This window comes from Ovis aries, chromosome 12, assembly GCF_016772045.2.
Source record: "Ovis aries strain OAR_USU_Benz2616 breed Rambouillet chromosome 12, ARS-UI_Ramb_v3.0, whole genome shotgun sequence".
Lineage (NCBI taxonomy): Eukaryota > Metazoa > Chordata > Mammalia > Artiodactyla > Bovidae > Ovis > Ovis aries.
Window position 1 is genome coordinate 25,917,281 of NC_056065.1, and position 26,368 is coordinate 25,943,648.

The 26,368-nt window shown below is 51.5% G+C and overlaps 1 protein-coding gene across 5 annotated transcripts in view; it reads right to left on the minus strand.

Moving 5' to 3' along the window:
- Positions 1 to 1,525: 1,525 nt before the first annotated feature.
- Positions 1,526 to 26,368, minus strand: part of SUSD4 (sushi domain containing 4) — a 137,125-nt gene continuing 112,282 nt past the window's right edge. For all 5 annotated transcript variants that reach the window (XM_060396339.1, XM_004013618.5, XM_060396338.1 and 2 more), the window contains 4 exons: positions 8,816 to 9,007; positions 7,580 to 7,724; positions 3,954 to 4,336; positions 1,526 to 2,923 (listed from right to left, as the gene is read on the minus strand). In XM_060396339.1, the coding sequence (XP_060252322.1) occupies positions 2,895 to 2,923; positions 3,954 to 4,336; positions 7,580 to 7,724; positions 8,816 to 9,007 (749 nt within the window). In that variant the 3' untranslated portion in view covers positions 1,526 to 2,894. The remainder of the gene's footprint in view (positions 2,924 to 3,953; positions 4,337 to 7,579; positions 7,725 to 8,815; positions 9,008 to 26,368) is intronic.

Genomic DNA, 26,368 nt, shown 5'->3' on the forward strand with positions numbered 1-26,368 from the left:
GGAGGATGGCTGCCTAGCATGGCCAGGTTGGAAGGAGGGAGCAGAGGAGTGGAAGAGGCCCCTGCACCATTTTGCTTCTCACCCACCCTGCAGGCTGGGTGAACCTCTGCATGTCACTCCCCACCAATCACCCAGTTCTGCTGTGTGCTCTGGGGCCAAATGCCTGACCCTGTGCCAGCTGCTGGGATGGGTGTAATTAGGTGGAAAAGGCTCTAAAGAGCCCATGCCAGCCAATCACAACCTTGCAATTAAAAAAAGCTACATGGAAGTGAAGTGTGAAGGCGTCCTGTGACTTCTACTGGGTGTGCCTATGACAGGAGCCGGTCAGCTGGAAAACTGCTGGCCTGCAGCTCCTTCCAGCATGCACTTGTGTAAATACCACGGGCTGACCCCAGGAACACCCTGGGTTCTATGTCGTGTGCTTCTGAGCTGGGGTAACTCCCTCTGCCAAAGCAGAAAGCACTTTCGGGGGGATGGTTTTCTCCCACACCATCCCTCTGGGCACCAGCTGTCAACACGGCCCAGTTTGTTTTTTTAATCTCCTAATTCCCAGGGGGGAAGCAGAAGAAAGATGGAGTCCATTCATACCCAGAGGGCGTCTGGGACTTTGACATGAAAAGCCAGAATCATGGCATGCTTAGGGTATCATGAGGATTCTTCCTTGCCACGTTAAGTTCATTATAATGAAAAAACAGTCACAGTAAAGGGTATTTGTGAGTGAGACTCTAATGCGGCAGCCACAAAGGGATGAGGTGGGGGTGGGGGTGGGGTGGATCCAGGTCATTTGGTTGGAGGCTGACACTGTTGCTGAGCAGGCATTTTGCCCCTACCAGCCTCTGTGCTTAGAATGATGTGGACACTAACACCTGGACGTATGTGGCACCTGAGCTACCTGTCTCCCAGAGGCCGGAGGTGGGGGAATGGAGAGGCAGCCCTGTGCTCAGCTCACGAGCTGTATGCTGCAGCTCTCTGCTTTGGGAGGAAGAACGTTTTCTGGGAGGAGGCGAGGCCAAGCCTCAGAGACAGCCCCCACCCCCGCCCCCACCCTGGCTTCTTTGGTGGGAAATAAGCACTTACCTGGTAGTCTCAAGGCACACCCTCAATTGGGAGTGAATGGCGGCGGGGAGGAGACAGTGTGGTGTGAAAGCTGAGACCTAGCCCACAGGGATCCCAGGAAGGCTGCGGACAGTGGGGCTGGTGGTGGTCAGGGGGCTTTCCACAGTGAACTCTCGACTCCCCTCTCGCTCAGCTACCCAAGCCATCAGTGTTTGAGCCCGCCAGGTGGAGTTTAAGCATGAAGCTCGTGAAGACCAGCCTCAGCACTAAACAACGTTATGATTACCAGACACCTTTACCCAGGTGCCCAGCTCGCGGTTGATGCTGGGTCAGGCACGCCCATGGCCGCTCCCTCCCTCTTTCAGCCTCTGGTGTGCTGTCTCCAACCCCATTCCCCCGGATCACTGTCATTGCCCCTCCCTGCCCACCCAAATCCACTCCACCATTAAAGTCACGCTTCAAACTGTCATTTTCTTTTTAATTTTTAATCAGTCTGTGTCAAGAAAAAACAGGATTTGATCAAGCTTCCAGTTCTCACCACTCTGTCAGCATAGCAATTTTATGGATTAAAAAAAAAAGAGTTTTGTTTGTATTTGTCTGAAACCCAGAGGAGAAAAAGAATCAGCTCCACAGATTAACATGTATTTGAAGAGACATTTCGGGACTCGGGAAATGTGTTTATCGATCATTTTTTAGGAACAACACCCAGTGGGCCCCAGCAGGGTGTGCTGGATGGACTGATGGGTGAGGCAGCCAGGGAACCCCCGGAGCAGGAGGGCAGAGCCGTCCATCTTTGGAGCCTGCGGGCTTTGCAGGACAAAATAAAAGGGGTAAAATAATTCAACCTCATACTTTACCTGGAGGAGGACAAATGTGTTTCCAGATAGAATTTCTGTTTTGGAAAATTAAATCTGGCTGAGTTTGGGAGCGGGGGCAACAACTCTTAATAGTTAAAAGGTGAGGGGCTCACAACTGAGATAAACTGTCAAGTGGAAGCTTTTAAAAATGCCGAAACAAAACATTACCTCGGTTACTTCTCCACCATGAGGTGTATTTGAACACACTCTGACCATGTGTAAAGTCACAAGGTTTAGCCAATGCCGTGGATCCATGTGCTAGACCACGAATACAAATACGATATTTCACCAAAGGACAGCGTGGAAGACAGGAACTCTGCCTTTTGGAGAAATTTCCAGAAAGCAGAGTCTGCCTGAGTCTTTCCTTTCCATTCTCGGTGGAACTGCCACGTCCTGCTTTGATCTTGCCTTGAGTAGGGTTGTCCAGCCAAGAAAGACTGTCCGAGGGACACTCGAGAACCTTCCTTTGGGAGCCTGCAGGGGGCGCTCTGCTGCTCTTCCAGCAGCTCAACACAGACTTCCCGCAGAGGCTGAGCCATCCGAATCTGGAGTCCAGAGACAGTTTGAAGCGGATTTTAGTAGCGATTTAGGTAATGTGACATGCTTTCAGAGGAGGTGGGTAGTACTCGTAAGTCGGTGGGAGGTGGAATTTGGTGGATATATGCGTGGAACCGTCTATCCCATGTTGGGCAGCACGACATGCCCTTAATACCTTCATCCAGGACTGCTCAAGGTTCCTCCTCATCCTTCTGTTCCTCACTGGTCTTGGCAAATCCTCAAGTCTCCTTTTAAAGCACGGCCGCTGCTGTTGTCAGCCTCGCTCTTGAGTCCGAGATGCACAGTATGAATCCCTGTCCCCATGTTGTTGATAGATTAGAAAACTTGCTCCATCCCCCCAAGCTCTGTCCTCCAGAGGCCTCACTCCAAGGTACACGGTTCCCATTCCCAAAGGGGTAGCAGAATCATCAGGACTTTTTCCAGTTATGGATCTTCTTCCATTAGAGGGATCTCTGTAAAAAGAGATGGTTATTAAACTGCAAAGAAGGAGATGGTTATCATACTAATATACTGAAAAATACTGTGAAGATCTGGAATTGTGAGCCTCAGTAAAAGAGAGTTCCTACTTCCCTGGTAGTTCAGACGGTAAAGAATCTGACTGCAATGCAAGAGACCCAGGTTCGATCCATGGGGTCGCAGAGGGTCGGTCACGACTGAGCAACTCACACACACACAAATCAGTAAGAAGAAGATAATGCTGAGTTCCACGTATCAGTTAACAAGCAAATAAGCCAACACCTCTGTACATCATTAGCTGGAAAACCTCATATCCAGCTCATAAAAATTAAACTGTTAGGCTTCAACCGTGTGTCCTAATGGTAAAGGTTACAAGTTCAAGTAGAGTTCTCTATGGGGAACCAGAAGACATAGTTAATGTGACACACTGCCAATATAAGCTGGAATCAGTGCTTTCATTTGTAAAGTGGCACTGGCACTCCCTCCCCTGGGAAACGAGCCCTATTTAATCTGATGCATTTTTATTATTTTACCATGATCTGCAACCTGCTCTTCCTTGCAGCAGCAAGGAAGTAGTGATACCTTCCTTCTACTTCACACCTGGTAAACTTAGCCTGTATGTACCCAGAACTTCTCTGGGGTGGGCCCTCGTGCCCAGATGTAGTTCTTCCCTTTTAGCACGCATGTGTTACCTTGATCCTGAGCACCACTTTCAGAAGTCCTGCCTAATTAAGGGAGAGAGAAGAAAAGCATCCTGGATTACACGGATGCTATGAAAATCAAGTTCCACCCACCTAGCCTTTCTACTCTGGATGGCTTGGCACTCTTTTGTGCCTCCTGAAATTTCGGCTGATCACTTGTGAGGTGATGATCCTTCCTTCCAATAACTGGCCTTGCCCACAGCCTCTATGTACAGCATGCAATTTCAGCTGAGAGAGAGGGAAGGTCTGATTTGACTCTGAGCTGGGAGCAGGGTGAGGGGGTGCGATGCGCCAGGGTGGCTTGGACCTCGGGGCTGATGCTTACCATCTGCAATATCGATGCCTGGGCTGGTGGATGCCACCTCCCCCGCCGTGCTGGGAGCTGTGTCAGGGTTTTCGGAAGCGGGGCGGGTGCCCCCTTGGCATGTGGGAGGTGAATATAGACTCTGGAGCAGCTCCGAAGAGCCTGAGACGCTGTCGCAGGTCTCTGACTCCCCTGGGCCCGTGTCTGTGTCCCCTGAGCCGGGGTATGCTGGGGGGCTCTGGTCGTCCACGGGTAAAGGGCAGCCCTGGCCCACAGAGGCCAGGTATCCGGGGCCTAAGGCACTGAAGCCGCCACTCACAGCCTCGTCATAGGACGGGAGCATGACGGGCACGCCATCCACCACCACGAAGTCGGGGTCACTGCTGGAACTCCTGGGAGGTCCCCTGTGGAGAGCAAAGTGGTGCCAAGGTGACAGGTCGCCCCAGGAACGAGGCCACAGTGCTCACCCACTGCAGCTGGGGTCCTCAGGGCAGCAGAGCTGGTGGTGCAGGACACGCAGCTGCCCGCCTGGGTCCCCTCCAGCAGATGGTGCATCCACCAGGGCTACACTCCAGACAGGACAGGCTTTTCTTCTCCTCACTGGCCCCTGCCCTCTGCCTCCCCTGCCCTCCTCCGGGCTCCATCGTCTCCTCGTGCTATAAACTCGTGGACAGGGGACTATGTGGCCCATTCCCAAGGTGCCCCTGCAGTGTCCCCTGCTGGAAATGGAATAGCATCATTAAGAGCTTGGGAAAGCGTGGACCTTAGGTGCCCCTGTGAGTTAGCACTGCACTTAGGATGCTTCCTGTTTGTTTTCTGCTGAGGTCTAAAACTCACTCATTTTCAGTCAAGACAGAGAAGCAACAACAACGGAAAAAAAAAGAAGGAACTCTTTCCAGGTTTGTGGGCTCACAGTCACCTGAACCTAAGCTTCACCATGCTGCCCAGAGTGGGGGTTCCCTTACCCTGCCATGCACTCAGCTCTGGCCTTGCTCTTGGTCTCCAGTCCCCTGCACCTTCCAGACCTCAGGTCTGAGGCCGAAGTCTCAGCTCAGCTGACCTCTCTCTGCTCCTGGGCCCTAGAGGAACTGGGGTGGCTAGTAAGCGGCCAGTGGGACTTGGTTCCTTATCTTCTCTGCTGGGAACTGGTGTTGAGGGATGTGGCCAGAAGGTGAACTATCAGGAAGAAGGACAAGTCAGCTGGGTGGGCAGGCCATGAACTCCTGCATGCCGGCCTCTGCAGGAACTCCTCTGAGGACTAAGGCCTGGATGCTGGCGTGTGGGGCAGAGGAACGCATCAGGCTGTCTCTCTTTCTGACACTTGAGGCCACTGGCGTTTTGGAGCATCTTGCTTGGAGATGCTGGCAGGGTCCCCTTGTTCCACCACCCTTAAGGCCACACAGAGACAGGGGGAGATTACAAAGCCCATACCCCACACCCAAAGATGGGAGCTGGGAGGCAAGGAAGAGTCTGCTTCAAATCGGGGTTCTCTCCCCTTCCGTGGCCCTTATGAGTGGATCCTGGATCCGCCGAGCTCCCCTACTCCCCAGCCTGCACAGTCTCATGCTGGCCTCTTGTCTCACTTGGGCCTGCCTACCTTTTCAGTCCCTTTCAGCTGCAAGCTGCCCAGGTCAGGAAGACCCCAAGGATGCCTCTGTTCTCCATTCTCCCCACAACCACAGCTCTCGGCAGGGCACCCATGAGCCGTCAGCTTCTCTCTCGCTGGTCCCAGCCCCACACACTATCAGCAGCATCTCTTCATAGTCTACGGCTCTGGGCCCAGGAGAAAAACAAGCAAAGACCCCTTCCTGGACCTGCCTGGGAATCTTATGATCAATTTGCATAGCTGAGACCAGTTTCCACACAGCTAGAGAGTAACCTACGAAGGAAATATTCAAGGAATTAAAAAACAAAAAGTAGAGTGAGTGTTAGGGATCATTTTAAAAAAATCTTAATATTTACTCCGTATCCTGGAAACTCGGTTCCCAAGCTTATGTAGAAAAATAGCTCTATAGGCCACATTCAAATACTCCATGTACTACAAATGACAGTATGTAGTTTAGCTTTCTCCTTGTAACCCCTAGGCCTTCTTTAGATAGTCCAGTTGCTCAATGATAGAACATGGTCTCTTGGCTCATAAATAATGTGAGGATGGAGAGTGCAGGTGACGGGTTCAAGAGGAAAGAAGGCTCTGGCACTTCAGCAGGGGCTTGGCTGTGGCCCCAGGATGGTGCTCACACACTCTGTGTCCAGCAAGGATGCAGAGGCCCCTACCCCCACCCCCACACCTAGCACAGCTCCGAGGCTGGAATAGTGGGGTGCCTTCAGGTCATGGGGCCCCTGCAGCCAGGGGGGGGAGGGTGCAGTGCTCTGTGGGATGAGGCCGTCCTGAGGGCGAGAGGTTGAGGGGAAAGGTGGGATGCTTTCTCCAGCAGCCCTGCTTGCTTCTCTCCCCTATGCCCAGCTAGGAGTGCGAGCGTGGGTTTTCCTGGAGGGCCGAGTGGGAAGTGGTTAGTTCTGGAAGCTGTCTTTGCTGGAACAGTGGTACACATGCCCCCAGAGGCCAGCCTGTCCCTGTGGGCAGAAACACACGCCCTTGGCTGAAGCCTGAGGTCCCTGTGTGAGAAGACTCTGACGTGGGCACAGGAATCCATGGGGATATGTGATGCCTTTGTGAATCAGGGAGCCCTGGCTAACATCCTGTGATGTTCGGTGCCTGCCTCCCATCTCCTTATGTTCACAAGCTCATCCGGGTGCTTCCTAAAGGACTTCTTTCAGGAATGGTGATCTGCCAACAGCAGTGCTGGGTGGCTCTTGGTTTTGCAGGGCGCTGGCATGCTTGGTTCAGGACAAGTGGCCGGCACCAGAGGAGAAGGGCCACAGCCGCCCCGGGCACTGAGAGGACCAGACCTGCCTCTGAGGGACTTTGATAGACTCCTCTTGGTGATAACGGGAGCGAGGATGAAGACACTGAGCCCAGCTCACTGATGCAGCCGAGGAGGATGGAGACCCACCCCAGCCCCACTCCACCCCTGCCCTCAGGTCCCACTCCAAAAGCTCAGATCCCACCTGGAGGCAGAAGTGCACCAGCCCTGCTCTGGCCCCCAAAACAGAGCCTTTCTCCTTCCTGAGACTTGCTGAGGTTTTGCACACCAGTTTGGAAACTCTGCTGGGTCACGCACCTTGGACCTCATTCCGAATTAGTTCTGTGTATTTCTTATCCTCCTTCATGGCCTGGAAGCTCTAAGGTACATAACTCGAGAGCCACAGGCACATAGTGGGCAATGGGGGTGCCCCTAGGGGTGGGGAGGTGTGGGGCGTGCATCTCCAACTCTGCTCCCCTTCTCTGCACCCTGTACAAGACCCACCTTGAGAATGTCTAGCCAGGGAAAGAGGGAGATAGGGGTTCATGGTTGGGGGGTGGGAGGGGGGGGGGGGGAGGCGGAAAGAGGGAAATGAGTCTGTCTCCACCTTGCAGAAAGACCCCAAAACCTCGCAGGAAAGCATGCTGGCTTCCTCCCCCTACTCCCCTCAGAAGCTGGGCTCTGCATCCCTTGAGGCTGACCATCCTTTCTCTCTGCTGCTCCAGGCGGCTGAGCTGCGCCCGGCCTGGGTGGCTGTGGGCTGCCCAGGGCTGCGGCACTGACCTGGGAGGAAAGTGGGCCTTGAACTTGGTCTGGAACATTCTGGCCAGGATGACGAGCAGCAGCGCCAGCAGCACGCTGGTCGCCGTGAATGCCACGATCTTCCATGTGGTCAGAAGGGTCTCATGGGTGCTCGGCCACGTTTGCTCTGCCGGGAGAGAGAACACAGAGGCTGTGAGGCTGCCGGGCTGTGCTGGTGCTGGGGTGCCCACACACTGATGGCTGGGTGGGCCCCCTCTCCTCTATGGGTTCACATGAGCATTGGTGGGCCTCCACGTGTGCTGTGTGAGCAAATGCTTCCCCCATGTGCCACATCCACGGGGAAGGTGTGCAGCCATCACCCCAGCTTGGGGCAGGCGGCCATGGCTATGCCTGGAAAACACTGGGGTGAGCAGGCAGGACCGGGGCAGGCAGGAGACAGTGGTGTGCTGGTGCCCAGGTCTTCACCATGGGGTCCCCACCCTGATGCTCTGAGGCCAGTGGTGAGGATGGTTTCCTAGCCATTTGTTATCAAGTAGGAAGCACTGAATATTCACTAGAAGAACTGATGCTGAAGCTGAAGCTCCAGTATTTTGGTCATCTGATGCGAACAGACGACTCACTGGAAAAGTCCCTGATGCTGGGAAAGATGGAGGGCAGAAGGAGAAGAGGGCGTCAGAGTATGAGATGGTGGAGAGCATCACCGATGCAATGAACATGAACTTGGGCAAACTCTGGGAGATGGTGAGCGACAGGGAAGCCTGGTGTGCTGTAGTCCATGGGGTCGCAAAGAGCTGGACACAACTGGGTGACTGAACAACAGGAAGCACTGAAGCTTGCAAAAGGCTTATGTTTTTGAAAGTGAGAGCAGGTCTTGCCCATAATTATATCATCTGTGTTCTGATATGCATCCTTGAGTGTAAGAGAAAGGCAGAGTCTTACATCGCTTGGGTCACACCCTGGGCTTGTGTCCTTGTCAGGGGAAGGCGACAAGGCTGGGAGAAGACAGAGTCCACAGTGGCTGGGTCCTTCCATGGGTCCTGGGGTCTAGGGACCCCGTTCAGAGGGTCAGCATGTTAACCTGGGTGGTTAATGCTCCCGACCAGGGTCGGGGAGCATCAGCCACATGGTGCCACAAAGATGAACTTCTATAGCCTGTTCCTAAAACCGTGTGTGGCGAGGAGGGCTGGGGCCCAGGACATGCCACTGGCTGCTGCGTGTGGTCTGCACCTGGTCCAGGGACGCTCTCCACGTGCTCACCTGACTTGATGCAGTAGACCTGATAGGATGGAAACCACTCCCCGTACTGGCAGGTGATGTACTTGTAGTCACTGGTGAGGCTGTAGCCGGGGTCGCAGTAAAACTCCACCACAGTTCCGTGGTTGTAGCGCTCGCAAGGTCGCGGGTGGCAGATGAAATCGCCGTGACTCACCATTGGAGGTAGCGGACAGACTTGGGCAGTTGGGGAGAATAAGAGTTTCAGAACCACATGCTTATCCTGTCCGGACCCTCGAAACAGAGATCTAGCTCGGAGAACACCTCACTCGGAGATGCGCTTATACACAAATCATCATTCTAGCGATGCTGAGCTGTCCCCAAGATCGTCCCAACTCCCGTCCCTTCACGTGAGGTCAGACGGAAGCCTGTGACAAGATTCTGAGCACGTGTGGCTGTCATATGGCATTGTAAGTTACATCGTAAAAGAGATGTTCATCTTCCATGGCAAAGAGTATGCCTACCTAATAGATAGCATCAAGCTACTCTATTAATAACACATGCTATTATGTGCCAGACAACCTAGTAAATAAAATTAAGATATTTATGGGCAAAATTGTCACCGAGACCGAGCCTGTTTCTGCAGCTATGGGAGTAATCTGGGACTATCCAAATCCCTGGGTGTCCCTGACCTGATTCTCAAATGTCCTCCTGGAATTTGGGCAATGACACACAGGCAGCTCTGTGCAGGCCCAGGCCACAGCCTCCCCATCACAGACCCCCTGACTCGTGGGGAGGAGGCCTGGGACCTGGGCTTGGTTCTGCCACCAACATGCTACGTGACCTCATAAAGGTCACTTATTCCAACTGAAGCCTTGTTTTTCTCCTCTGTAAAATGGAAGCTTATTCTGCCCTTGATAATTTTTTCTGACCCTCATATTCTATGATTTTTAGGGGGAGAAAAAGTTGCTTTGTTTCCTCTCTTGAACCTGTCAACTACCAACTGGCACTTGCCAAGGGCATTGGCCAGTGACTGAACAACAGGACGGGCATCTGCCGTCTGCCTCTGGAGACCGAACCGTGTGTTGCTGCAGCTGCTGACCTTCAACGCCCCCTGAGGGAGTCCAGGGTGGAGTGAGGCACTCTGTGCTCCAGGGAATCTGATGGGACAGGTCTTTAGATAGTTGGGGATCTTCAGGAGCTGACTTCACGATCTCCAGTTTTGCATCTCTTCATATCTCGAAAGGGCTTCCCTGGTGGCTCAGCTGGTAAAGGATCTGTCTGCAACGCAGGAGACCTGAGTTTGATCCCTGGGTCAGGAAGATCCCTTGGAGAAGAAAATGGCAACCCATCCTAGTATTCTTGTCTGGGAAATTCCATGGACAGAGGAGCCTGGCGGGCTACAGTCCATGGGGTCGCAAAGAGTCATCCGTGACTCAGCAATTGACACTACCAGGGACACTCTCATATCTAGAAAAGTTCTAGATTCCTTCATGGTGACATCAGCTCCTTGTGACCAGCAGAAAACCTTTTGTAAAGTAAGCGCTTGACTGCATTGAACTCTTCCCTTCACCAAAATCTTATATATTGGCCTTCCCCCACTGCCTCTTTGGAGCAGTCTCTCAGAGCTATCTCCCGGGCTCCAGTCCTCATTTTGCTCCAAATAAAACTTTACTCAAAATTCTCACATCGTGTACTTTTTTAGTTGACAAACCCAAACTCTGGGATGTGAGATAAGAACAGTTCTGTCTCTGGATCCAGAAAGATGGTTTCTGTGGACTTGGTGCTTTTTCACCTCTTCCCACAAAGAGCTCCCTTTCCTCAGCAAGGGGCGCTGCCATGGCCCTTAAACACACCTCAAGAAACAATCACAGCCCAGACCATCGAGGCCAGCTACAAACCCATACCTGTGGAAACCGCTATGAGCTTTTGACCAAAACAGGGGAGAGTTAACTTCTGAGCCTCTTCCCAGGTGCACGCAAGCCCCAGCCAGAGGAGACGGCCTCAGCTCACCCCATGCAGCCGTGTCTGCTGGGAGCTGCCCGCCCCACTAGGTCCACTGGAAGGCATGTCTGGAGCTCTCTTCCAGCAGCAACCCAGGCCCCCTGGAGATGGTCAGCTAGATGGGCCCACCCGATGGGGATGTCCCATGGTTTGGGGCCTGGAGGCTTTTAACAGACATTATCTCTCGTTCTGCAAAGGATGCTGCAAGGCAGTTCCTGCTGGCTTTTTTCAGAGTTGGGGAGACAGAAACTCAGAGAGGTCAAGTCCTCCAGGAGCGGCTAGAGGAACAGGAAGGAGCTTGGGCTGAGTTCTGGCTCAACTCCTCACCAGCCTAGTGACCCCAAACAAGTCACTTCTTCCCTCCGAGCTTCAGTGCTCTCATCTGTGAAATGGGAGCGTCTGAAGGTTGGGAAAGGCTGGCCAGGCCTCCTTTCAGAGCTGACATGATGTAAAGTGGGCAGCCAGGGACAACCAGGACCCAGGGATCTACAGAGAAGGGCCATAATGAGGCAATCACCTCTGTGGGTGATGGGAAAACCAACGTGGGCAACGAGGCTCCTGAGATGAGCAGGAGTAGGAAGTCACTCCCGCCGGTGGGCAGGCGGGATGACAGTGTCCTAGTGGCTGAGCTTCTGTGGAAGCTGGAGCTGTGAAGGTGTATCTGGTGGGACCTGGAGGCTGAGGAAGCTCAGACACTGTCAGAGATATGCAACCCTGCCCCCCCAACCCTGCCGGGGCAGAGAAGGTCAGCGGGAAATGTCCCAGCTTCTTCCCTGCCCACACTCCTTCTGGACAAAGCCAGTGGGGAGGCAGCTGACCAGGAGGTGATAGGGGAAGGTCCAAGATGATGTCTGAGGCCCACAGACCCAGGGCATGCTCCATGAATGGTAGCTGGCAGGTGACTACGCCTCAGGTCCCATGGGCGGACACGGGCAGAGCAGGGACCGGGGTTCTGGCTTTCCAGGGCATTACCGTCCCGGCAGATGCATGCCCTCCGTAGAGCTGCCCAGGGCCGTGGAGTCCCATCACCTGATGCATTTCCAGTTCCACAAGCTAGAGCTTCTGCCAAATCCACTACCTCCAGGGTGTTCCACGTGCCTCTCCAGGAGGTGATCAGGCAGCAGGAGAGGAAAGGGAAGGGAAGGACGAGGACAAGCGAGAGGGAAAGACCAGCACTGTGAGCTGGCCCGGGATGCCAGCTGGGATTTGTAGCAAAGACCTCTCCTTCTGCAATGACTCTTCCATGAAGAACACAGTGAAGGGAGAGTGTCCACAGGCATCCAGCCCAGGGAGGGGCCACCAGGCTCTCAGAGCAGCCTTCCTGGGCTAGGGGATGCCCTGGCTGCCAGAGTCAAGGGGAGGTCCGATGTTCCCTGTGTGGTCAGCCTGACAGAGATGTCAGCCTGACAGAGATGTCTGCCACTGCAGCGGCCCTCCAGGGCAGCCAGCTTCCTGTGGCCCCCAGGGGTCCCCCTCCTCTGCACCTCCCACCAATGCCCTCCAGTGCTGCAGAGGCTCACGGGGAGGCTGGACCTCTGCCAGGAGAGGAGGCCCTTTCCACGGTTAAGGGTATACAGCGCAGTAGGGCTCTCCTGCCAGGAGCCTTCCAGACAAATCCTCAAGGGTCCCCCTAGGATGAGAAAATCACCAGAACATTTTCAAGGCCTCGAAAACATCACAAAAGGTCAGAAGAGGCCCTATAAATAAATGCAAGTGTGTTCTGTTGACTAAAAATTGTCGCTCTCCACTTGATTCTCCAAGAATGATGGCAGTGGACACTGCAGTCACCGATCTTCCACATCTGAAGGGAATTCGGGGTAGACATCAGGAATGAGGCACTCTGTGCTCCAGGAAAAACTGGCAGAATAGGCCTTCAGACAGTAAGATATTTTCAGATTTTATGAGCCCGATGTCTTGCATCTTCTCACATCAAGAAAAGCATCAAAATCATTAATGGAGACATCTGCTCCCGGTGACTGGCAGCAACCTTCTGCCAAAACGTGTGCTTGACTGCACGCATCCCTTGTCACCAAAAGCACATATGCACTGACCGCCCCTCTCCTCTTCAGGACAGTTCCTTGGAACTATCTGAGAGTCCCTTTCCCAGGCGATCGTCCTCATTTGGCCCCAAATCAAACTGAACTCACAGCTCTCAGGTTGTGCTTTTTTTTTTTTTTGTCAACAGTTTTCAGCAGGATTTTCCCTCACTTGGAGGATAAAGAGCTGTTCAAATCTTCACCTGGACACCGAGGCAGGTGGTCCCTGATGTGCTGAGGAAGGCCTGGGCTGACTGGGTCCTGTATTCAAAAAAGGAGCGGGCTGGTACAGCATGTGCATTCGGGCAGGGAGGGTCCCAAATTCATGTTCAAATCCCAGCTCTGTACTGCCAAGTCACGGGGGTTTAGGCCATTTGCTTAACTTCTTAGGGCTTTAGCTTCCCCACCCATGAAGTGAAGGAAACAATTCCTAACTCCTAGGGTTGTTGTGAGGGTTAGAAAGTGCATGGAACATACGTAACTCAAGAGTCCAGACCACAACAGGCACTTAACAAATAACCAGCGCTCAGTGTCACTGGTGGCCAAACTTGCTGGGTGCCCAGGCCGCCCTCCTGTGCCAGGCCCTGTACAATCAGGATATCTGGATTGCAGCAGGTGGGCTCCAAACATTCCTGGAGGGAATCGGGAAGCATCTCACCAGCAGGTTTTCTCAGAGGCCAGATAAAAACCATCCAGGGTAGAGGCTTTGTCTCTGAGAATGTCATAATCGGTTGCTAAAAGAGATGCATTTGCCCCCTAAGTAGAAACATTTATCTTCATACTTTGCAGCGTTTCTACCAATTGCACCTGGCCGGCCATCAACTTTGCTGACAAGGAACCCCCGATGCATCCTGGTAGGGACAGAAGGTGGGGAGTGTTCTTTTAACTTGGAAGTTTAATTATAAACTTGGGAAGCTTGTTTTAAAATAACAGTTTGGGGTTATCCTGAGCTCAGAGAACCCCTCCTCTCATTACAGGCTCTCACCATGGGGTTAAGGGCTTCCCTGGTGGCTCAATGGTAAAGAATCCATCTGTCAATAAAGGAGATGAAGAAGATGCGGGTTCAATCCCTGGGTCAGGAAGATCCCCTGGAGAAGGAAATGGTAACCCACTCCAGTATTCTTGCCTGGAGAATCCCATGGACAGAGGAGCCTGGCAGGATACAGTCAATGGGGTCACAAAGAGTCAGACACGACTTAGCATCTAAACAACAACAACGCCTTGGGGTTAAAGTGAGTTCTGCTACCCCTCTCCTCTCTTTCTGTCCCTGAGGGGCAGACAGGAAGTTAGCACAGAAACAACGCAGTAGTGCCTAGAATTTCTGGTTGATCAAAGGGCAACTGCCCTTCCTTAGCACTCGCTTAGGCTCAGTTGGAGGCTCAGGCCTAGCAGTTGCTAGTTCTAGGCAAAATAATAACCCCCCAAAACCCGCGGGTGGTGTGAACAAAAATTCTCCAGCAGTTCTATTTTTTTCCTAAATGTTTCTCACAACTTCAGAAATTATTAGCAACAGTTATGGGTTTTGTGAAACTTGAAGTCTGAACCTTGAGTGGCTGCAGGGAGAATGCAAGTGAATTGGCTGAGGCTCGGCTGGAAATGGCCCATAATTACTGTCTACCTGGAGTCACCGCTCTGCCCCTGGCATTATGATGAGGGCAATGGCTCCTTCCTGATCAGCAGGAAAACTCCTACCTACCCATCATGGCTGCAGAGTACAGTTACCACCATAGCTAGTCTCTCGTGGGCTAGACTGAGGGGCAGAAGCTGGGGTGCAGGGGCTGGGAACCTCAGTCTGCCCTGGGATGGCCAGAGTTGGGGCTGGAAATGCCAGGCACAGGCCTATGATTTCTCCTAAGCCCTCCTTCCCACCCAGCCTCCTCAGCGCCCTCCCCCCGCCCCCACCACCAGCAGCCTCCTCTCCCCTTCTCTAGGAGCTCCCCTTCTCTAGGAGCCCCCCTCCCCACCTGCTGAGTGTCCTTCCTCACCCACTTCTGGCTATTTCCACCTATTCAGGTTTAATGCCAGCACAAACACCAGCTTCTTCAGCAAGCCCTCCAGACCACCAGGCATGATCTCAGAATTCCCAGGCACTTTGAACATTTTCTGTTCCTCCTACTTGCACAGATCCGTCAATGCTCTCAGAGCAGGGACTATGTCTTGTCAACTGTCACTCCTACAGCATCCTGCACTATTTTTTAATAAACACCTGTTAATCAAGTGAATGAAAACTGCAGAGTCTTCATGATAAGCCAGAGGCTGCCTCCTCTCCCATCACTCTCCCACGGGCAAAGAGAGGCCATTTTCATGCCATTTCTGGTCCCTGTCCTTTAACAGGGGAAAACGTTGAGACGCGATAATAAGTTAATCAAAGCTTCATGACAACAAAGCACAGCACAAAGACTGGTGTGCATGGTGGCTTCCCAGGCGGCTCAGATGGTAAAGAACCCATCGGCCAATGCAGGAGACATGAGAGACGTGGGTTTGATCCCTGGGTCAGGAAGATCCCCTGGAGAAGGAAATGGCAACCCACTCCAGTATTCTTGCCTGGAGAATCCCATGGCAGGGGAGCCTGGTGGGCTACGGTCCAGGGGGTGGCATAGAGTCAAACAAGACTGAGTGACTAACACTGTCACATACAGATGTCTTAGCAAAAGGCGACAGGGCTTTGCCAGTCCTGACTCTAAGAAATACACTGATATATGTATGGCCGAGTCCCTTCACTATTCACCTGAAACTATCACAGTGTTGTTAATACAAAATATTTTTGGTGTTTAAGAAAAAGGAAAGAAAAGAAATACACTGAAGTAAAGAGGTCAAGGTTCCTAACACGTTTGGGACAAGGCTGTTTGTCTCCTCCCACGATGGACCTAACAGGTGTGCAGATCCGGGACAATAGGGTATCTGGTGAAATGCATGTTTAACTCTAACATCCTTTAATGCATTTGGACAGCATTTAGAGCAGAGTTATGGGGTGCTAGTTGAGGAAAGGTAAGTATGGGGTGGGGGGAGAATTCAACCCAATGTTAAAATAAAATTCAGCAGCTGCCAATCTGAGTCATGGCCAATGAAGCATGGGGCAGGGGTGGGGGATGAGGAAGAAGATGCTCAGGACTTCCTCCTGAAACATGGGTACGAACGAAACTCGGGAAGATTCTATTCCTCAGCTGGAAAAGTCTCTGCAGGCTCTTCAAAGAGCTATGGAAGTTTGACAGCCATGGGCAGTGGCCTCCATGGACGGGCATCAGTGGGTCCAGGGTGGCCCAGCTGCTCTGTGCTGGACCAAAGCTCACACACCCAGACTCGGAAGGACTGCCCCCCTGGAAACCCACTCTTCAGTCTTCCTGAGAGAAGACAGCCCACCCACCATCTCCCCTTTACAGGAGCAGCCTTTACAGGGTCAGGAGAAATCAGATTCCTTTCTTAATATTACACAGCATCTCAGCAAACCAGGAGTAAGCCAGGGTTGAGCCCCACAGAGCCTCTCCATGGGGCTGCAGTGGCACTTGGGGCAGGCAGCGCTTCCTTGAGGGATGGGCGTTCTCATGAACCATAGGGGCTTAACTCTCTGGCTGCTCAGGAAATACAAGCAGCACCTCCAGGGCACTGGAACAACCCCAAATGCTCCCACACATTGCTGAGGCCCCTAGCATCACTCTTTGAGTCTCTTCCTGCCCCTCACCTTCAGCTCTGACCCCAGAAAGAGCCCTTTCCACCTAGCTGGCAGGATGCCTGGTGGTAGGGGGTGGGAAGAAGGAAGGGAAGGGCTGCCTTCTCCTACCCAAGCCACCACGTCCATCTCTCCAGCCTCTGACAGTTCCTATAGTGGACTCCTATCTTTTGGTGAGTGTGGCTGACCACAGGACACGAGGGTGGAGGGGTTGGAGGGCTCCACGGTCAGGCAGCAAATGCCACCTTGTGTAATGTGGGCCCATACCACGTACCCACCAGTGTGTGGCTGGAGCATTTCCATTTGCTTACATGCAAATCAACCCCAAACAGCTTCTCTCCTGTCCTTCCATTCATTAGGGTCCCTACACCCACTGTCTGAACTCGGGAAAGGTTAACTAAGCCTATTGCCTGAAGGGAAATGAAGCTGGAAAGAAAGGCTGATGCATGTCTAAGTGCAAAAAAAAAAAAAAAAAAAAAGGATTCCTTGTCCACCTCTGTCTGTTTTGCGTTATCAGCACTGGAGCACCTGCCTGGGCATAGATATAGGAAGCGATTTTACTCGGACAGGCTGTATTTCAGACTCTCTGAAGGAAAAGCTTCTTCAAGTTCTTGTTCAAGTATCCTGATTATATTCTTTTGCTCCTTTTTTTAATTTTAAAAAATTATTTATTTATTTGGCTGTGTAGGGTCTAGCTGCAGCACATGAGATCTTTCGTTGCGACGCACAGATTCTCTAGCTGGGGTGCTCGGGCTCAGTAGCTGCGACATGTGGGTTTAGTTGCTCTATAGCCTGCAAGATCTGAGTTCCCCAGCCAGGGATTGAACCCATGTCCCCTGCACTGCAAGGTGGATTCTTAACCACTGGACCACGAGGGAAGCCCCTTGCTCATTTCTTAATTCACTGCTGCTGCTAAGTTGCTTCAGTTATGTCCAAATCTGTGCGACCCCATAGACGGTAGCCCACCAGGCTCCGCCGTCCCTGGGATTCTCCAGGCAAGAACACTGGAGTGGGTTGCCATTTCCTTCTCCAATGCATGAAAGTGAAAAGTGAAAGTGACGTGCTCAGTCATGTCTGACTCTTCGCGACCCCATGGACTGCAGCCTACCAGGCTCCTTCGCCCATGGGATTTCCCAGGCAAGAGTACTGGAGTGGGGTGCCATTGCCTTCTCCGTTCTTAATTTACTTACTTATATATTTTTTGGACCACCACTGAAACTAGATAATGCATTGATTCTGTCCTCCTGGGACCTAGGAGAGACAGAGGATAAGTAAGTAAACAAATGAATATTGATGTGGCTGGAGGAGGCCTTGCCTCTGTCTGTTGGAAAAGATGTCAACCCCACATTAAGTCTCACACATAGGAGGCGGCATGGGTAACCTGCCCCCAAGGGCCTAGAAGGCACCTAGGACCAAAGGGAGCCAGATGTTCAAGTCACTCAGTCGTGTCCAACTCTTTGAGATCCCATGGACTGAAGTCTACCAGGCTTCTCTGTCCATGGGATTTTCCAGGCAAGAGTACTGGAGTGGGTTACTATTTCCTTCTCCAGGGGATCTTCCTGACCCAGGGATCAAACCCAGGTCTCCTGCATTGCAGACAGATGCTTTACCCTCTGAGCCACCAGGGAAGCCCCTTTTACACACAAGAAGAACCCAAACGCAAGCTGGTCCTGGCAAGGGATTAGAGTACCAAGGGTACAAAAACTTTAAAAAAGGCCAGGCCACCTTGCTCCCTTGGGATGGAAAAGGGCCAGAGGACAGTGGCTGTGTGCACCCCACAATGAAGAAACTGAGGATCCTCCAGAAATCAGAGCAGATGAGGGCAAGGACCCTGATCTGGGACAGGTGGTCAAGGATGTCGGGGGAGGAATGTCCCGGGCAGAGAGCGTGACACAAGAGGGGCAAGCTGGAGGCTCGAAGGGAGGAGGGGACAGTGGCAGTGAGTGACAGGACAGGGGAGGGGCTGCAGAGCAAGGATGAAGAGGCCACCAGGGCAGTGCGGGGGCAGCCCCCTAGGCCCTGTGGCAGGAAGCGGAGATTTTATCCTGAGTGTCAGGGGCACTGGCAAGAGCTGGCATAGCCCTGTCTTCACCAGGAAGTGCTGGCTGCTCTGCAGAAGCCAGGGAGCAGGGATGGAGGTGAGGAGGCTGTCAGGTAGCTGCTGCCACGACCGAGTGACAGAGGATGGTGGCCTCCTGGACCCAGACGTGGCAGGGACACAGTGAGAAGGAGTGTGATGGGATCTATTTTAGAACCTTTTGTTACCACAACAGGACCTGTTGAGAGATGGAGTTTGGGGCCGAGGGAAAAACCCAGGATGACCCCAGACTTCTGCCATCTGCACCTGGTAAGATGGTGATACTGCCCACCACATCAGGTTTTTGTTTGTTTGTTTTGTGGGAAGTGAGAGGTAGTGAGAATCTGGCTTTGCACTAGTTACATCTGAGCTGCCAGTGAGACAGTCACCTGGGTGTTGATCAGGCAGCAGGAGAAAGTGCCCGTGGTCAGTAAAGAACTCAGGCATTGAGGAGTTCCCGGGTAGCTGGGTGGTTAGGCCTCAGGGCTTCCACCACTACGGCCTGGGTTCAATCCCTGGTCAGGAAACTGGGATCTCACAAGATACCTGGCAAGGCCAAGAAAACCCCCCAAGAAAACCAAATTCAGGAATGATGAGCTTAGAGATAAGACTCAAATGCACGAGACTGGGTGAACTCACCCAGGAAGAGAAGGGGGAGAGGAAAGAGGAGGGGTCCCCATCCAAAGACTGAGAAATCAGTTGAGGGTAAAAGAGACTGACTGGCTAAGCAGACTGGGATGGACCACTAAAACCAAGATGCATGCATGCATGCTCAGCTGCTTCAGTCGTGTCCGACTCTTTGAAGTCCCATGGACTGTAGCCCCACCAGGCTCCTCTGTCCATGGGATTCTCCAGGCCAGAATACTGGAGCCGGTTGCCATTTCCTCATCCAGGGGATCTTCCCGACCCAGAGACAGAACCTGTGTCTCCTGCAATGCAGGCAGATTCTTTACCACTGAGTCACCTGAAACTAAGACAGGAAAACTTCTGAGCAGGAATAGTTTCCAGCAAGCTGAGAAAGATGGAGACAGGATAGGGACCCTGGATTTGGCCACAAGGAAGTCCCTAGTGGCCTTGAGGTAAGTGATTTCAGTAGAGTGGTGAGCGGGCAAGAGGAAGACAGGCAGTGTGAGCTGAGGAGGGGTGCGGTGGGAATGACAGCGCTGATGAGTCTAAGGGGAGACTGGCTGCACAGGAGCAGCCAATAGGATGGCTGGAGGGCGGGGCGGGGACCCCGCCCACCCCCATAGGAGCTGTGGACCCTGCTTACACGTCTTCTGCGGGAACAGACCAACGCGGAGGACCAGGCTGGTGATGCAGGGTTGGAGGAGGAACGCAAGGGCATCATGAAGGTGAAAGGACCTCTGGTCCTATGTCCATCAATGGACAGACTGGCCTTTGACAGGAGCAGGAAGAAACCAGAGCTAGATGCAGGGACGAGTGGATCAAAGCCAGGGTGGTGGAGACGTGTGGAATTTGTGGTCTGAAGGCTCTCACTCTCTGAAGGCAGTGTGAAGTGAGGCATTGCCTGGGGAGGGGAGACTTAGAGCTGAGAATTAACATCCCTTATCACAGTCCGTCACCCATTTATATATTTCATTATGTGCAGAAGAGGAAAATGAGGTTTAAAGATAGTCTGTGTGTCTCGTGAACATTCACAGAAATTATTTGGGGGAGGGGTGGGACAGAAGAATGTAGAACATGACAAGTGCTAATTATTTGTTTTAATCCTTCTGAGCCATGAGCCCAGGTATTTGGATTACCTATTTCCAGTCTTCCAAAGGTCCATGGGCCACCCAGCCCCAGCCGGTCCTCACACAGGGAGGAGCTGGCCCTTCAGTGTATGCGCCCAGATCCACGCCACAGGGCTGGAGCTGGTGGCTGCCAGCTGCTCCCACAATCCCATTCCCCTCTTCTTCCTGAGCACAGAGCTGTCTGCACTGCCCAGTATCCTTTGTTTCTCTGTGTTCTTGTCAACAGAATGTGAGCAGAAGTGATAAATCCTCCTCCAGGCCTGATCCACGGAACTCTCCCAAGCTTCTGGCTCTAGAATGAGACACCCCCTCCAAAGGGTCCTTAGAAACTGCACCTCAAAACCAGCAGAGTCTCCACTGGCCCCTGAATGCCTGCATGCAAGGGAGACACTGGCTCACCCCCACTCACTAATTCCGCGTGTGAAAATGAGCTCTTTTGTTTGAGCCAATATTCTCTTTTGGGAACCCTGTTCTAGGAATGAGTCTACCATACATACAGTATGGAACTCACTCTCCTGCAGTTCACTGCTAAAACGACGGGCACCCACCCTCCCTGCCATGTTAGCACTACATCCGGAGAGCATCTTAAGTGATTTCAGTCGGTGCTCCTTCAACTCTATACATCAGCTCTGTCTAACTGGTCTGGGGTGGGTCCTCAGTGTGGCCAGGTCTTCAAAGTTCCCCAGGTGCTTCTCCTGGGTGGTCAGAGTTGGAAGCTGGGGAGATGAATTTTCCTCTGTTCTCGCCTTCTGGGATGGAGGGCTTACAACATGCAGTAGAGCCAGAGAATTAAATGGCCGTGGCATCTGGCTGGAGTCTTTACTTCCATGAGACCCTTGTTTTCCAACTGCCATCCATGGACCATCAGCTTTGGGATCATCTAGGAGCTTATTAGAAAATGCATAATTTAAAGCCAAACCCCAGGCCTCCTGAATCAGAAACTTCATTTTAGAAAGATTCCCAGGTGATTCACACACACAGTCCAGTCTGAGAAGAGCTGCCCCAGACCACGAGGAAGCTTTGTAGCTGAGCTCAGTGGTGATGAGGAGAGAGAAATCACTCTTAATATAGAATCTGGCCCTCAGCTGGCCTTGCAGAGCACGGGGAGGTGGTGGGCTGGCCGGCGATTCTGTGTCTCAAGTCCAAAGGCATCACTATCTCAAGACCAGCAGCATGATGTTGCAGCAGCTCTCAAGAACTAAAGGAGCAGGGACTGCTCTATCCATGGACGGAACCAGGCAAACCTCTGCCTTCAGGACTGCTGCTGGCTTCCAATAATCAAAACCGCCACTGCACCGGCTGGCTCCAAGTCTGGCAGTAATGATTCCAGGAAGCTGGCTGGCACCCTCCATGCCAAAATCATAGCTGTTTCCAAGGCTACGTCCAAAACCTTGCTTTCAGCTCAGGGAAAATCAATAAACATTATACTGCATGTAACATTTTCCCCTTTCCTTTTGTTGTAACAACACGAAAGGCCAATAAATGTGTCCACTCAAGGAAGCAAATAAGGAGGCTGGACCTTTGCTTATTTCCAGATCAGATAGAACATGGTGTTGACTTGCTCAGAGACATGCAGACAGATGAAATTTAAGATCACTGTTATTCAACAGCCCCAAAAGAGGGGTTCTGGTGTGCTTTTCATCTGAGTCACCACATTAGGGTGTCCCTGAAGAAAGACACAATGTGTCTGATGAGGACCAGGAAACTTTAACGCCAAAAACAAAAAATATGGTTTCACACAAGAAACCCGAAGTGTGCCTGGTTTTGGAGACATACTAAAACCATGCAGGAGTGCACAGGTGAGGGAGCAGGTATAAAAGCATGATTTGCTCTGACAGCTTTGGGCAGCGGAGGGAGGCTGGTGTTGGCATCTAAAGCCAACGTGTTTTGGGGTACCGATGAGGACTGTGAAGAAAGCTGAGCACTGAAGAATTGATGCTTTTGAACTGTGGTGTTGGAGAAGACTCTTGAGAGTCCCTTGGACTGCAAAGAGATCCAACCAGTCCATTCTAAAGGAGATCAGCCCTGGGTGTTCTTTGGAAGGAATGATGCTAAAGCTGAAACTCCAGTCCTCTGGCCATCTCATGAAAAGACTTGACTCATTGGAAAAGACTCTGATGCTGGGAGGGACTGGGGGCAGGAGGAGAAGCGGACGACAGAGGATGAGATGGCTGGATGGCATCACCGACTCGATGGACGTGAGTTTGGGTGAACTCCAGGAGTTGGTGACGGACAGGGAGGCCTGGCGTGCTGTGATTCATGGGGTCGCAAAGAGTTGGACACGACTGAGCGACTGAACTGAACTGAGCTGAGGTACACTTCTTTCTTTATAGTGACTTGAAGAGCAGAGGCTAAGCTGAGTTTAGCCTCACTCACCACGACACGAAAATAAATCACAAGACATCTGTGGTGTCAAAGTGTTTGGTTGTCTGGGAAGGTCTTCGCAAATAGGATTCCTACTCTTGGAACGTCTGATGGTTATCAGGGCATCTTAATTAAAAAAAAAATTATCCAGATTTCTCCCATCAGAGGCAGATTTGACTTTTTAAAGAAAAATTTAATTCTATTAATTTATTTTTATTTCTTGGCAACTCTGTATGGCACGTGGGATCTTATTTCCCTAATCAGGGATGGAACCCACGCCCCCTGCATTGGAAGTTCAGAGTTTTAATCACGGGACCAAGGAAGCCCTTAACTTGAAAGGGAGAGAAATCCGGGGCCCAAGATGAAAAAGGTGTGTGGGGCTTCCACACAGATAGCCCAGTGGTAAAGAACAGTTGGACACGACTGAGCAACTGAACTGAGCTGAAATGCCTGCCAATGCAGGAGACACAAGAGACTCAGGTTTGATCCCTGGCTTGGGAAGATCCCCTGGAGTAGGAAATGGTAACCCACTCCAGTGGGTTCATTCATGCCTGGAGAATCCCATGGACAGAGGAGCCTGGCGCACTACAGTCCATGGGGTCGCAAAGAGTTGGACACAACTGAGTGTGCACACGGACACACAAGTTAATGCAGAAAGACTGTAGGGAAGCGGGCATTCAGGGTGGCTCCCTCCTGCCTCTTCTTGCAATTAGCAAACCCTTCCACCTGAGAGATCATGCTGAATATACAATGTTGCCAGTGTATTTTTAAGTTCCTTCCCCACAAATTGGACAAAGGAACCATGCTGATACTTTAATGTATTGATTTTCTGCATTTCAAGCTTTTATCCCATAAATGTTTTATTAAATTTCTCGTGCCTTCTTGCTCTTTTCTGTAATCAAATCCCAGCAGATGAAGGAATACAGAATGGAGTAGTAAGTTCCTGATAACGGGAAGCCCTTCCTTGTGCCTGGCTCCTAGCTGCATGTGAGTGAATGCACGTGTGTACCCGTGTACACCTGTGTGTATGGTCCTATACTGTACACAGAAAATAAACAGCTATGTTTCGTCCTAGCACAAGTGCTTCTAAGGCTTACCCAGTATTTCTTAGTGTTATGTTAAAACAAAAAAAGCTAGTCTGTGAAAAGTACCATGCTCTTCTGACATCTGAATGTATTTGAAAACTGCTGGCTTAGAAATTGTGGACAATGAAAACTGAAAAAAGGTGTGTGTGTGGGGGGAATTCAGCTAGAAGAACAGGAAAGGAGAGTATGAAAAAGGCCAAGAAGGTATAACACATCAGTGGATGAATGAAAGACCCTAAGGCAGCCTTACATAGTGCAAAGCACACTTTCTTGGGTTCGAATCCTGGCTCAAACACTTAGGAGCTACGTGACCTTGGGCATTTCATTTAACCTCTTTCTGAAGTAGTTTTAGTTTCCATCATCTGTAAAACGGGATTAGTAACACCCACACTGTAGAGCTTTTATAAAAATTAGAACTAGTAGCTGTAAGTCAGCAAGCACAGTGCCTGACACAAAAACAGATGCCCGAGAAACAGACAGCTACTGTTACTGGTAACAACATTATGTATATATAGTAGCTACATTGTGAGCCAATGAGAGAAAATACAAGCAGAAAAGACAATGACAGCTTTCAACAAGCTCCTACAGCGAGAGCAGCGTACACGCACTGTTCCACTTCATCCTCACAACCATTCTGCAGAGCAGACGCTGCTGTGGACTCATTCACACAGAGAAGGGAACTGGGATTCGTGAAAGGGAAGTTACTTATCCAAGGTCAGACAAATAAATAGAGCACCTAGGATTTGACCTGCAACAAGGCTTACCCTGAAGCTGTGCTCTCTCATGGAGTCTTGCCATGGGGCAAGGGAGTGTCAGCCACCCAAAGACCAGATGTAAGAGCAATGGTTTCTTGATCTGCTAAGATGTGGGCTGTGTGAAGCGGAGTTGGAGTTTGGAAAAGCCCTGGAGCCTCTAGAGATAGAAGAAAGGTGATGGGGGAAACCCTGATGGACACAGAGCACTCCTGTTTCACACATGGGCATCAGCAAGATGCTATAGACAGGCCCTGATGAGAATGAGCTCAGGACAGGGCTTAGGGAGAGTCCAAGAATGCAGGCCAACTGGGGTTTGGGAAGCTTTACAGATGGCTTTAAACCTGATATAGCTATTATTTTCCCAGTAGTCATGTACAGATGTAAAAGTTGGACCATGAAGAAGGCTGAGCACCAAAGAATTGATAATTTTATATCAATTGTGGTGCTGGAGAAGACTCTTGAGAGTCCCCTGGACTGCAAGGAGATCAAAGCACTCAATCCTAAAGGAAATCAACCCTAAAAATTCATTGGAAGGACTGATGCTGAAGCTGAAGCTCCAATACTTTGGCCACCTGATGCCAAGAGCCAACTCATTGGAAAAGACCCTGATGCTGGGAAAGATTGAAGGCAGGAGGAGAAGGGGACAGCAGGGGATGGATGGCATCACTGACTCAATGGACAAGAGTTTGAGCCAACTCAGGGAGATAGTGAAGGACAGGGAAGCCATGGGGTTGCAGAGTCAGACACGACTTAGTGAATGAACAACAGCAATAAGAGGTAGAAGCAAGACACAGGGGGCATCTGTTTCTTCTCAAGTCAAGGCAAGGTGTGGGTTGAGTTGTGTTGCCCCAAAAGTTTTGTTGAAGTCCTAATCCCAGGTACCTGTAAATAGAACTTCATTTGGAAATTGGGTGTATAGCAGACGTAATCAAGTTAAGATGGGGTCATGTTACAGTAGGTGGGACCTTAATACAAGATGACAGGCATCCTTATGATAGGAGAAGAGACACACAGAAGGAAGATATGTGAAGACAGCCTCGTAGGGGGAGCGCCACGTGATGGCAGAGGTAGAGACTGGAATGGTGTAGCTATAAGCAAGGGATGGCAAGGCCACCTCTGGAAGGAAGAATTCTGCCTCGAGTCTCCGAAGGACCATGGTCCTGCCAACACTTGGGATTTTGGACGTCTAGCCCCCAGAACCATGAGGAAGACACTTAAGTCCCCAGCCTTTGCTATGTTGTGGGAGCTAGTGCAGCAGGTACCTATGCTTGGCCTGGGAGGAAGTGGCCAAGCCCTGGGGCCAGGTCCACAGGGACACAACCAGGGACAACAGGAGGGTTTCCTGGCTAATGTCAGAATGTCTCAGAGAAATAATTAGACACCAAGATTTTCTCAAAGGGAAGTGGAAAAAAAAAAAAAAAAAGTTGTGTGCCTGAAAGTGGTTATTTCCTGAACTGTGTCTTAGTGACAGAGTGGAGTAAGAGTCACGCCAGGAGACCGCATCCCAGGCCTGGTACCTTAAAGGCTCCTTGGGGGAGACACCAGTCATTCCTCTATTTGGGCAGTGCTGGCAGGAACCAGGATGGGGAACCTTTGCTTTGGGAACAGTAGAGAGTCACTCACAGTTGACTGCAAGGACCATAGGATCTTTGAAAAGGTCCAGTAATATGGGTGGGTAAAGGTCTTCTTGGGCTTCCCAGGTGGTGCTAGTGGTAAAGAACATGCCTGCCAGTGCTAGAGACATAGGAAACATGGGTTCGATCCCTGGGTCAGGAAGATCCCTGGAGGAGGGCATGGCTACCACTCCAAGATTCTTGCCTGGCGAATCCCATGGACAGAGGAGCCTGGTGGGCTGC